The 13,493-nt window shown below is 32.1% G+C and overlaps 2 protein-coding genes across 2 annotated transcripts; both read left to right on the plus strand.

Moving 5' to 3' along the window:
* The first annotated feature begins 324 nt into the window (after nt 1–324).
* On the plus strand, nt 325–3,766 carry LOC115701181 (mitogen-activated protein kinase homolog NTF3). Its single transcript, XM_030628907.2, has 3 exons — nt 325–1,047; nt 1,417–1,847; nt 2,719–3,766. Exons 2-3 carry the CDS (start codon nt 1,425–1,427, stop codon nt 3,406–3,408), a joined length of 1,113 nt encoding a protein of 370 aa, XP_030484767.2. The 5' UTR covers nt 325–1,047; nt 1,417–1,424; the 3' UTR covers nt 3,409–3,766.
* Nucleotides 3,767–8,197: 4,431 nt separating this feature from the next.
* LOC115701189 (bZIP transcription factor 11) lies at nt 8,198–9,867 on the plus strand. The gene has a single exon (XM_030628914.2). It carries the CDS (start codon nt 9,055–9,057, stop codon nt 9,583–9,585), a length of 531 nt encoding a protein of 176 aa, XP_030484774.1. The 5' UTR covers nt 8,198–9,054; the 3' UTR covers nt 9,586–9,867.
* The last annotated feature ends 3,626 nt before the right edge of the window (nt 9,868–13,493 follow it).

Consider the following 13,493-nt stretch of genomic DNA (forward strand, 5'->3'; position numbering starts at 1 on the left):
CCAACATATAATTGGAGCAACAATAATAAAACTAATTCTCTATTTTAGCTAAAAAAAAAATTATATTTACTCATCATTACTTTATTTTATTTTCACCCATTTCTAAAATCAATTCCTCCATATTATTTTGGGAGACAAATTTTATCATAGAAACAATTCCTACAAAGTTTGCATTTATTATCCTTAGTACTCTCACAAGGAAATTCCTTCAAAGTCTGTTTATTGTTAATATATCCTTTTATTTTAAAGAAATTAGTTATTTTAAAAAGAAAATCACAATTTTCTACCACTATTAGGTGAAAAAAAAAATGCAACTATTATAAACAATAGGCCATATCCTATCCGTATGTTTGGGACGGTTTTGAATAAAATATCCGTTGATACGTTTACAAAGAGCCAAAGCCGGATATGACTATGAGTGTGAGATCGATTGGAAAAGAAACCACCTAATTATAACATTAAACAAATATTAATTTATATATTTATATATTTCAATCAATAATTGCAACGAATTTATCAGGGTGTTGGGTAGCTCAGTGGGTTGGGTATGGTTGGGTTACTTTGATTATCTCGAGAAAGCGAATCTTTGTTCATATCATAATAAATTTACTTACGATCCATTCCTTCCAGTCCCAACTATGAATTCAACTTACGGATCGAAACTGCGGACCTGCAGAATTGGCGGTTAAGGTTTCAGATCAAGCTAAGCTCTAATACTGGCGACAAACTCAGTTCGGCTGGCTTGATTGGGTTCAGGTGAGCTACGTTTCGACCAACCCATCGGTGCAAAGTTTATTCTCTGCGTGTGTGTGTGTGTGTATTTGTGTTGATTTGTGATTGGATGGATATGTTTCAAAATAACTGGAGGAATCTCGAGCATCTTTGATAATTTCGCTGAGTTGGGATGAATTCGGATGTGGATTAGCCAACGTTTAGGATCTGTTTTTTCTGGGTTTTAATTTCTTTCGCGGGAACATAACTGGGAGAATTCTAAGTCAAAGGTAGCTCAACTAGATTGGACACGAGAAATTCACTAACTCGTTAAAGGTAACTTTTTGCTCTTTCCTTTTCAATAATAATAATAATAATAAAATTGTTTATTTAATTTTTTAGTCTGTAAATTATTGAAAGTAGTGTTTGAGATGAGAGCCAGAGAATGTTTTTATCATATATCGACTATTCAATTTCAGTTGTGAATTATCAAAGTGGGGTTTAATTATTATTATTATTATTATTATTTTTTGCTAGAAGTGGGGTTTAATTTGTTGTACGAAATTGATTCCAAAAACATGTACATTTTACTATTAGCTTAAAACGAAAAAAAGAAAAAAAATCTGATCTTTATAGTCTAAATCCAAGTATGGTAATTGTATTGTTTGCTTATTTATTTATAATTGATGTTTTTCATTTCTCTAGGAATAGGAATGGCAACTCCTGTAGAGCCTCCAAATGGGATTAGAACCCCAGGAAAGCATTACTACTCCATGTGGCAAACCTTGTTTGAACTTGATACAAAGTATGTGCCCATCAAGCCAATTGGTCGTGGAGCTTATGGCATTGTTTGCTCATCTGTTAATAGGGAAACCAATGAGAAGGTTGCAATTAAGAAAATACACAATGTCTTTGACAACCGAATCGATGCTCTGAGAACTTTGAGAGAGTTGAAGCTGCTTCGTCATCTTCGGCACGAAAATGTGATTGCTCTGAAAGATGTCATGGTGCCTATCCATAGGAAAAGTTTCAAGGATGTCTACCTGGTGTATGAACTCATGGATACAGATCTGCACCAGATTATTAAATCTTCTCAATCACTTAGTAATGACCACTGCCAGTATTTCCTTTTTCAGGTATGCTTTGACCACTGCAAGCAACCCTTTTGTATTTAATAGAATTGCACTGGTAGAATATTGGTTGCAGTTGCATGGTAGACAAGATTAATAGTTTCTGAGATTGGTTTTTCTTTTTTAAACTCATAGTCTCATCAAAATTCAGATCTAATCTATTCATTAATGATCTTACATTTTTCCTACTGATGCTATCTCTGAATGGAAGCTGGTAATGTATCTTAGTGAGAATATGACACAAATTCTTGGTTTGGAGAACCAGCAACATATTACTTCTGGTGTCATGACAAGTTTGGTTGCTCTTTTAAGCTGGTATTCTCTAAGAATGATTGGAACTCACCATTTTTAAAGCACTATCGAGAGTAAATTTAATTTGGCTTGTGTTTTGTCCTTAGTTATATGCTACATACTCCAACACTCCTACATGGTTTTAGAAGAGAATCTCTGCTTTCTTTTTCATCCCTTTTATAATTTGATCTTCACTCCTGTTATAGCATATGCTTCAACCTTTTTGCATTTTTGCAGCCTCACTTTTCCACAATTTGTTATCTTTCTTTTTCCTTTTGCTAAAAATAACAAATGTTCGTGTAAGTCATTTTTGTGAAGTAGGAAATGCCTCTGAATTTCGGAAATGGAGAATAGAATTGATATACTTTCATGACCAAGTTTTCTTGAGTCTTTATTTTACCAAACTAAATTTTATAATATTGTCTAAGTCAATTTTGTGTAATGGAAACGGGAAAGTATCACTATTCTTTAATGTTTTGACTGACTATGCTTTTGTGTTTGTGTTTCCTAAGGAAATGTTTCTACCTTAATTGAACAAGTAACTTTCCTTTGGTCCAATCTCCACTAATGAAATTTGCTTATGCAGTTGCTCCGGGGCCTCAGGTATCTCCACTCTGCAAACATCCTTCATCGTGACTTGAAACCTGGCAACCTTCTCATCAACGCAAATTGTGATTTAAAAATTTGTGATTTTGGCCTAGCACGTACTAGCAATGGAAAGAACCAGTTCATGACTGAGTACGTTGTCACTCGCTGGTACCGAGCACCCGAGCTGCTTCTCTGCTGTGACAACTATGATACATCTATTGATGTGTGGTCAGTTGGATGCATCTTTGCTGAGCTTCTAGGCCGTAAGCCTATCTTCCCAGGTTCTGAGTGTCTCAACCAGCTGAAACTTATCATAAACATACTTGGGAATCAGAGGGAGGAGGAGTTTGAATTTATAGATAATCCAAAAGCAAAGAAATTCATAAAATCAATTCCATATTCCCCTGGAACTCCCTTTTCCCGCCTGTACCCTAATGCTCATCCTTTGGCAATTGATCTGCTTCAAAAGATGCTCGTGTTCGACCCGTCAAAGCGAATCAGTGTTACCGAGGCACTTCAACACCCTTATATGTCCCCACTGTATGATCCTAGTACGAACCCTTTGGCTGAGGTTCCAATCGATCTTGACATAGACGAGGATTTGGGAGAAGACATGATAAGGGAGATGATGTGGAAAGAAATGCTGCATTACCATCCAGAATCTGCTAGTGTTGAGCTGTGTTCTTAGTCTTATTAGACTTGCAGAGGCTTTGGAAGGAAAACACTATTCTGAAAAGGTGAAAGTAATTGTTTTTGTTCATTTCCATGTGTTTCTTTTAAGTGATCCAAGTAGCTTTTTATTTATCTCCAAAATCTTGAAGGTGCAGACTGAAGTGGGCTACATTGTTTGTTCATATAATATTATAATTAACCTTCTATTTTTCATGTCTATATGAAGAAGGAGGCTGTGCATTCAAGGTAGCTGGCCTTTGTAAGTTGTATATATATGTATGGGTGTTGTTCAATGACTACGGAGACTTGTTTTTGTTTTGTAAATTAGTCAAATATTACTGTTTAATTTCATAAGGATGCAGTAATCCTAGAAATGTTTTTGTTTTTTGTCTAGAAAAAGATTAGACTAAGTAAAACCTCAATTCCATCAAGAAAACTTGAAAAAGACATATTAAAATCATATCTCTAATAATACATTCTATTCTAGATAAGATGGAACCAAGGATTTATTCTCAGTAGCTTTGATGACACAATGCAGTTTTTATGTTTTTTTACTCCACATCAATGTGATTAAATCCAAATATCTACCCAAGTAGTCTTTGCAGATTCAATCGAGTATTAAGATAGAATGATAATTTTGTTTTTTTATTGTTGATTTGATACTCACAAATCACATCACACAATGATATGATTCACATATTAGTAAAAAAAAATTAATTTAATTTTTTTTTTATCGATAAATAAGTGCGCAAGTATACGCAATCACAAACAAATTATAGAAATGTAAGTCGAAAATATTATTACATTATTGAATTGTACGAAATCAACCACAACAAAAATGATAAAAATTTGATTAAACTTTAAGCTAAACAAGAAAATAACTAACAAAACAAACAAAAAGACAAGAGAGGAAGACAATGAAGATGAGGCAAAACAATTAATTTTCCTAAATATACAAAAATTGATATCAATACTACAGTAACACAATGACAAACTAAGTGTTATTAATGAAGAATTGCAATTAAAGTCACAAGTTCTCATCAGAATCATTATGAAAGAGTAAGCCCTAGATGATTGACTAGTATTTTGCTAGGTTCAACTAAATCACAAATTGCAGCAAATAAATCAAATTAACTCAAGAACCACTTGAGGCTAGCTCAAGTGACCATAGGTGGGTGTGTGTGTGTGTTGGAGGTCCTGAGTTCGAGTCCCAGGTAAAACATGGCTGTAATATATAAACGCTTAAATAATAAAAAAAAAATAATCAAATGAACTCAAGATTACAAGGTTCACCTCCTCTAGAAACACATTCTAAGCGGCTAGTGCTAGGGTCTCCAACGAACCAAGTAAATGTGACTCAACTAAAAATCAATAGTCATCATACAAATACCAGTTCATAAATCAAAGAAATAAATATACAAATTGATTCTTATTACACTTTACCCTAACATCTTAAATAACCACTTAAGATTCCAATATAAGTCCCCTTAGATTCACAGCAAGATCCCTTGCCTTGATTCAGCTGAATTAATCCCCATTAGCTTACGATTTGAAGTGGCCTTCATTAATCTTCACCTCTGAAGATCTTGGATACTTCAATAATGGAGGAACCTGCAACAAGGAAGAAGAAGATAGAAAGAAGAAACTGCCCTAGTAGACAAAATATCAATGAAAATATCCAAATAAGTGAGTTAGATAAAAACAATCAAGAAGCTAGCTTATATACCAACAATTCTCTCATAACTGAAATTTACATAAGAATAACAGCTAGCAAAACAAACTAACAATATACAATAAAGCTAATGTGTCAAAGCTGAAACTTAACTGATTACAGACATGTTAAGATGCATCTCAGATGTTCTTAGATTGACACTGAAATCATAAATTTGCCACACAAACAAACATGATTCTAACAATTTCTCCTTTGGAAAATTATGATCAATGAATAAACCATAGTGCATGAAAGATAGCAAACAAAAACTGAATGAAAACCCAACCATACTGACTTATATTCACCACAAACATACTACATATGACCACATACACTGAGCCAACAAAGACAACATACACTGACAAACAGTCAACAAATGACTACAACATAAGCAATATAACACTAACTCACAAGACTAACAATAACCAAAAGACTTAATCAACAGAGTATGGAAAAAAATGTAATATCAGTACCATCTCCCCCTCAGTGATCACAACTGTAAAACTCCCCATGAATTGACTAGTCTTGATTTGAGGCTGAATGGAGCAGTGTGCTCCCTCTGAACCACATGATCTTGGTGAAGTAGAAACTCTCCCAGAATTAGAAGCTCCCCCATGCGACAAAACAGTCTTGACTTGAACTTCCACATTGTGAGCAAAAGGAATGTAGAAGGATCTGGAGACTAAAAAATCCTCATCTACTGAACATAAAGAGAATCCAACATGTGATAAATTGAGTGCATACTCATCATTGTACTACAGGTGCTTCAACCAATGATATTTTTCAAACATGATAGAGGAAAACACAAAGCTCTTAGAATGCTCTAACAATATTTTGAGAGTGTGTAACCAACATCTAGACTTTATTTAAGAAAAAATTAAAGAGCAAGTGACTAATAAAACATATTGTGACACACACCAGAGGCCTCAGCTTGTGTATGGAACAATATATTTCCCCGTTGAGAAGAACATAGACATGTGATAGAAGACCCCAAAAAAATTCAAATTTAGCTTTATAAATGTTGGAAACTTATTCAGCTTTGATCCATATCAATACTAGAATTCAAATTACACAACCAAGAACACAATGCACTCGCGCATATAGTCACATACAATACAAGGGAGGCAGGGAGAGAGAATCGAATTGTAATGTTTTATTGATTATAGTAAAATGTACTTAATGCTTGTTACAAGACTAGTTAGAATTACATTAATTGAATCTATTTATAAGTGTCCAACAAGAGCTTATGACACTAACTGTCATAACTGTCAAAACACTTATGTCCTAACTAACTAATTTAACACTTGCACCGAGTACAAGTAAGTGTGTGTATGTGTATAGGGAAATCTAATACAACAATTCTCTACCTTGACCTGTAATATACCTAGGAAAGAAAACTGTGAGTCTTAATTCTCATTGTGACCTGAAACATCGAGAATTTGGAGATACTTTGTAAATTTGGCAATAGGCAGGGGCTTTGTAAGCATGTCTGCTTGATCTTACCTCCTGAATTTATATCTCGAATAAAATGCATTCTTACATCAATATGCTTTGTTCTCTCATGGAACACTTGGTTCCTATTGAGATGAAGAGCACTTTGACTGTCACATAAGATAAGTATTGATCTTTAATTAATACCAAGTTTTGTTGTAATTAGTTTTAGCCAAAGTGCTTTTTTAATAGCTTTTGTGCATGCTATGTACTCAGTCTCTGTTGTAGACAATACCACTGTAGATTGTAGATTTGATTTTCAATTGATTGTGCATCCATTTAGTTGAAAAATATATCCAGATTGAGATCTCCTAGTGTCAATGTCTCTTGCATTGTTAGAGTCTACAAAGCCTCTAACTTCTTCTCTATTATTGTTAGCACCATAGATGAGGCATGTTGTTGAGGTGTCTTTTAGTGCATTTGCTGTAGTGTGTTTTCGGTATGGTTCTTTAAATTTTTTTTAAAATTTTACTATTTTAGAGAAACTATTGTGAATGCTTAAATAACCTAAGTGACGACAAAAACGGATGTCATTCAAAACTACAGTAGTCTCATCCATAAGCGGAGAGAAAGTGGCACTACTGTACCAGATGGCTGAGGCTAAGACGACTCCAAGCAAGTTACGGGGCACTAGACTTGTGCCCGCAATAGATGGTCCCATAAAAAAATGAGTGTAATTATATTGTGTAATTACAAAATAATACTATTTAGATAATTAATTGTTATGCATTTTTTATTTTTTTTATGTAATTATTAATTTATTTTTCAAATATAAAATTATAATTATAATTATTACATGACATCCAAATACACTTTATTTTTTAAAAATAGAATTTAGTTATTAATTATTACCTAATTACAATTACACTGCCTAACAATTAGATAATTTTTTCCAAACATGTTATTAATGCTTACCTAAGAAGAATTTAAACATAGAAACTTTTCTTTTGTCTAATAAAAAAATAAATCATAGAACTTTTCAGATAAATAGTTTTTAGATTTTCTAAAAAATATAAACTAGTCTGATAAATGGATGAGAAAAATACAATAATTATTAAAAATTAGATGTTTAAAAAAATTAAAATTTGTTGAATTTGTTTTATGTGTAAAATTTGATTGAAATAAGAGACAAGAAAATGAGGAGTAATTGGAAAAATTAGTTGAAAGGCAACATTAAAATCATGTACTAAAAATTGACCCAATTGTATTTATACCTGTTACACGTATCCTCCCCAAGATTTCTTTTTGACTAAATTCAGTTGCAACTTTATCACCAAAAACAAATGTACCATAACGGTTAAATCCGGTAGTGGCGATGAAATAGAGGTTGAAAAAAATAGTGAGAAAAGAAAAATGTGATGAAATGGTATGGTAAATGCTTTATTATTATTATTATTATTATATATAATATTCCTGATTGAACAATTATTATTATTAATAATAATATTATAATTTTTATGGTGTCCTGCTCACCAGCTGGAATTGGAGGACGGTTGTGGAAATTTCATCTCCACCCCACATTTCTAATCTCCTATCTCTATCTCTCTCTCTGCCTCATTCCAAATAAAATACCTTAATTCTTTTTCTTTTTCTTTTCCCTAATTATATACAACCACCATTCTACGAGCATCTAAAGTCTTCAACCATATTTATAATTTAATGTGTGGGAATTGCACTAATTACCGTATATTATATATAAAGTAATAAATATGGTTAGATTATACAATACTAACTACAGGAGGAGGAGGAGATTCCAACGCTTCTTTCTTTTTATTCTTTTCTTTTTATTAATTAATTTCTACTAAATTTTATTATTTGATTTCCATTTACACCTTTTTTTGGTTCTATAAATTGGCCCCTCAACGCCATTCCCAACCTCTTCCTTTGCTTCCTCTCTTTCTCTCTCTAATTCTAATAGATTATTATTATTATTATTATTATTATTATTATTATTATTATTATTATTATTATTATTATTATTATATAGCTATCTAGCATATCTGGGTGTTAATCAAATCACCATCATCATCATCATCATCATCATCATCATCATCATCATCTGGGTTTATGATTATTTTTCCTTTTGGAGGTGGTGGGTTTTGTTTTATTAAAATAATTATCTCTAGATGTATCGTTCAATCTTTGTTGTTGTTAATGTTTGAAATTGATGTCTCCAGTTCTCAGTGAAATCCTTCGTTCCGGGTTTATGATAAATTCCTCACTCAGGCGCAGGACCCATTTAGTTCAATCTTTTTCAGTCGTCTTCCTCTACTGGTTTTATGTTTTCTCATAAACTACTTCTCAATCCTCACCACCATTAATAATTAATTACAACTACTATAGTAATAGTATTACCACTTAATTATCTTCTTTCTTTTTTTTTTTTAGTATCTGGGTCCTGCGTCTTTAATTTAAAGCACCTAATTATTATACTGTTAATATATATTTATATATATATATATGGGTTCGTCGAGTGGAAACTCGTCCCAGGGGTCAGAGGAAGATTTGAAGGTTTTAAAAGATGATGATGGAGAGGAGATGAGGAAAAGGAAACGAATGGAATCGAATCGGGAATCGGCGAGGCGTTCACGGCAGCGAAAGCAGAAACAATTGGAGGAGTTAATGGGTGAAGTGGGTAAGCTTCGAAAGGAAAACAACCAAATCATGACAACCATAAGCATCACCACCCAACACTTGATGACCATCGACGCCCACAACTCAGTCTTGCGAGCCCAAATGGTGGAACTCAACCACACCCTCCACTCCCTAAACGACATCATAAACCACATCAATAATAATAATAATAATAATAATAGTAACAGTAGCAACAGTCACAGTAATAATAATAGTCTTCTTCATGATCAAACCACGAATGAATTGTATGAATGTGATCCTCATCATAGTTTTATGATGGACCAAATGAATATGCTGCTTCGTCTTAACCATCCCATGCTGGTGGCGGCCACTACTCCTGATATGTTGTTTTATTAAAGTAATTATTATTCTTAACAAATTTGGCTAGCCTCCATCCACAGACACACATCCATATGGCTCAGTTTTCTTCTGGTCTTGTGGTTATTTTATTGAGCTATGTTTAGAGTATGATGTTATAGATATTCCATTAGCACAGGTAATATTTGGAGAAGGAAAATTAAAAAAGAATTCTCAATATATATAATAGGACCCCAATAATAAATGGGTCCTAAGTTATGTAAAGGTAATTATGGATTTAAGTGGTGTGAAAGACTATATTTTATTTATTAAGTACAAAAACTTGAATGATTGTTTCTTCTATTATTACAAGATTTTATTAATTTTTAGTTAAAATATAAAAATTAAAATGTAATATATTTATTTAAAAACTTACAAAAAAAAATAGGTTAATTAAATAAAATAATTTACATTCTCAGTTTAAAAATGCATATATTATTTTGCAAAAATATACTTAATAAGAATAATTGTAAATAGAGATATTAGGGGTGATCGAAATCTTTGAAGTTGTTGCTTTTAAGCTAAGAATATATTCTGTGAACAAAATAGCATGGACATTGGTAAAGATCTAACACAAGTTTACACAAATTACAATTTTATTGGTTCACACTTAGGTAGTGTTTAAGTGGAGGTCATAAAATAGAATACAAACCAATTTTATTTTATTTAGTTGTATTTTAAAGTATTAGAATATTATTTTAATAAACTGATTTTTTTTATTATTTTAATAAAATAAAATAAAAAGAATGACTAGATAACAAAAATTTTAATAATTAGTTTGGTGTATAAAAAGCTTATTGATATTGTGTCTCTTTTTTCATCTCTTCTAGACAAAGTTGGTTTGGGGTAATTTAATCATTCACGAGCATGCTTTTATTTTGTGGTTAACTCGTTTGGAAAGATTGCAAATTTAGTCTAGATTGGCTCAGTTTAGAATTATTACCAACCCAAATTGTGTGATTTGTGGTCAAGACTGTCTTAGGCTTGTGAACTCTTAGCTGGGTTGAAAAGCTCAAAATACAATGTTGGGGGATTATTGAGATAGTTGAGTCAAGGAAAAGGTTTGACTCTATACAACGGCTTTGGGTCTATCATATTTAGAGAGTGAAGGATAAAGCTCTTTAGGGCTTTAAAGTAATTTGAACACAGTAGAAAGAATAATTCAGCAAGATATTTGTAATAGAGTTCAAAATTTTACTCTGAAAAATTTCTAATAGTGATAGGGATTGGATGACAGCTTTACATGTATAGTTTTTTGATGTCTTATTCTTTGAACTCCCTTTCGGGGGTGTGTTGTAAAAGTTTGATTGGTTCATCAATATTTGTTTCCTTACCAAAAAAAAAACAAAACAAGATTACATTTTATTATTATTTCTATTCTCATTTTTATTTTTAGTGTTATATTTTTATTCATTCCAATCAAATCCCATCTTAAATTTTAAGTTATAATGTGTATATCAGTTAAGTTGATAAATTCATAACTTACGATCATAAAACCTATAGGTTGATAAGTGGCTTTCTCATCTCTATAAATTTATACGTCATTAAGAAAAATGAAAATTAAAGTAGATGTTTCATTACTTATTAGAAAAATTGTATCCTATAGATTATTAAAATTAATTTTATATAATCAAATACATTCATAATATGGTTCTATTAAAATTTAAGTTTTACTAAAATTATGCACAATTTATTATAATAGTTTAAATGTGCTATAATTAATTACAATTTATTATCATACATTTATAATATGGTTCTAATTAAAAATGTGCTACAATTTTTTTATTATTATATGATAAGTAAGCTGAATTTATACATATATAATTTTTTTTGTTTTCCGTTAACATTGATGGGATTCGCGAAAGAATAGTTCAGAAAGTTAGAACCCAGTTCCGTGAATTGTTGGAATACATTAGAGATTAGCTTTCAAAGGCAGTTTGTTGCGACCAGAAGATAAATCTTAAAGTTAGTGCCCTGACCAACATCAAACAGCTGGATCAAGTACATAGAGTAAATTTCGAGCCTTAGCAAACTCAGCTGCTTAAATAAAGTGGATCATCTCTATTCTTACAGAATTACCTGTCAAACTACCAGTAGCTCCTATTATATGGGTAGACAATCAGGGTGCTACATCACTAATTGCTAATCTAGTTTTCCTGCTCGATCAAAGCACATTGAAATTGATTTACACTTCGTTCGTGAATTGATAGTAGCTAAACACCTTGAAATTCAATATGTGCCTTCTGATGATCAAGTAGCTAACATTCTAATTAAGGCCCTGAGTAAAGATAGATTTGTCTATCTTAAAGCTTAAGGTGTACTCTACACTGAGGGGAGATTATACAACATAACTAATTAGTTATTACAATTGTTACTTTATTTCCTGTTAGTAACAGTTAAAGAGTTAGTTATTTTGTTTTTCAGCTTTTTTCTCATGCAATTAGTATTTTCTCATCCTATAAATAAAGCTTATGAGCTAAAGGCTAAAGCAACTTTTGCAAGTCTTTAAATCTCAGTTTCCTTAAATTGTGTCTTTGATAGTTCTTGTATTGATAAACTCCTTTAGGGCCAAACGTATGACGGTTGGGTGGATGTATATATAACAAAGCTAATTAATAGCTTTATTGAAAGGGCTAAATCCCAGTCATGATTTTGGTTTCCTTTCTCATGAGAAATCCCATAGTGAAAGTACTTAACTTTATTAAATTTTTGGTCATATATAAAGTTATATATAAACAATCCAATAGAGATGGCATAATAATAAGAGTAATAATTTGTACATATATACATATAAATCATATACAAACTTTGTTTTTTGGTTAATCAGAATGATTGTAACACTAAGTTCAAAATACAAACTCCAATCAGGGACAAAGCCCTCTTTACAACTCAAAAACAGAACACTTAGACCTCTTTACAGATTTCCTTAAACCCAATCCTTATCCTCAATGATAATCTTCCCTATACAACTTTTTAATAATTTGTATGGTGAAGTTCTCTTTTCCAAAAATTTTACAACAAATATCCACATCAGCAAAGTAAAAATAGAAACAAGCAAACAGACACGATTAGACTTAGTAGTTAGTTACAACTGAAATTGTAACTAACTCCTAAGCCTTTGATCAACCGACTCTACAACAAGTATATATACATGAATCAAAGCAAATAACCTAAGTAACTAAGCCAGAAAACATATCAGAGAAAGAAAGAGAGAGAGAGAGAGAGAGAAGAATTAAACCCTAGATTTAGTCTTCTGCTCCAAGATCCAAACATGAGAATCCAGATCTCATGGTGAGAAACTCGAAGAAGGAAGTACATGCACAAAGAAAACAAAGCAGAGAGTTAGATCGAGAACAAATAGCAAGAAAATAACAAAAACATAAAGTGTAAAGGAAGGAACTGAGTTTACCTGGTTGATTTCTGTGACAGGAAGCTCCCAAAGCTTGTAAATCAACTTTGTAATAGTGGATATCAAGCTTTATCTCTGAGAAGAGCTTGACAGAGACGTAGCCCAGATTTGGGTGAACTCTGAAACAAATTCTGGTGTTTTCTCTCCTTAATCTTTTGTTTTTTCACTCATTTAATCTAACATGTGTTTGTGTATGGGTGTGAATCTGGGTTTTCAGGGTTAGAATCGAGCAAGTTCTCAGAGAGAACTTGCTCTGCTAGGGTTTCGAGTTTTGGGAGGCTGAGTGTTGTGTTTGAGAGGCTAGGATTTCTAGACTCTTCGATCAGAGTCTTTAAACCTAAGTTCCAAACGACACTGAGTTTGGTGTCGTGAGGTTTTGAACGGTGTCGTTTAGTCTAAGGGATTACTTAGACTAGGAAAGGTCATTTTTGACCTTGATACTGATATTGTTATCTTTGTTGGTGTAGGGTATAAGAGTAAAATCCTACACTGAGCTAAA

This window comes from Cannabis sativa, chromosome X (assembly GCF_029168945.1).
Source record: "Cannabis sativa cultivar Pink pepper isolate KNU-18-1 chromosome X, ASM2916894v1, whole genome shotgun sequence".
NCBI lineage: Eukaryota > Viridiplantae > Streptophyta > Magnoliopsida > Rosales > Cannabaceae > Cannabis > Cannabis sativa.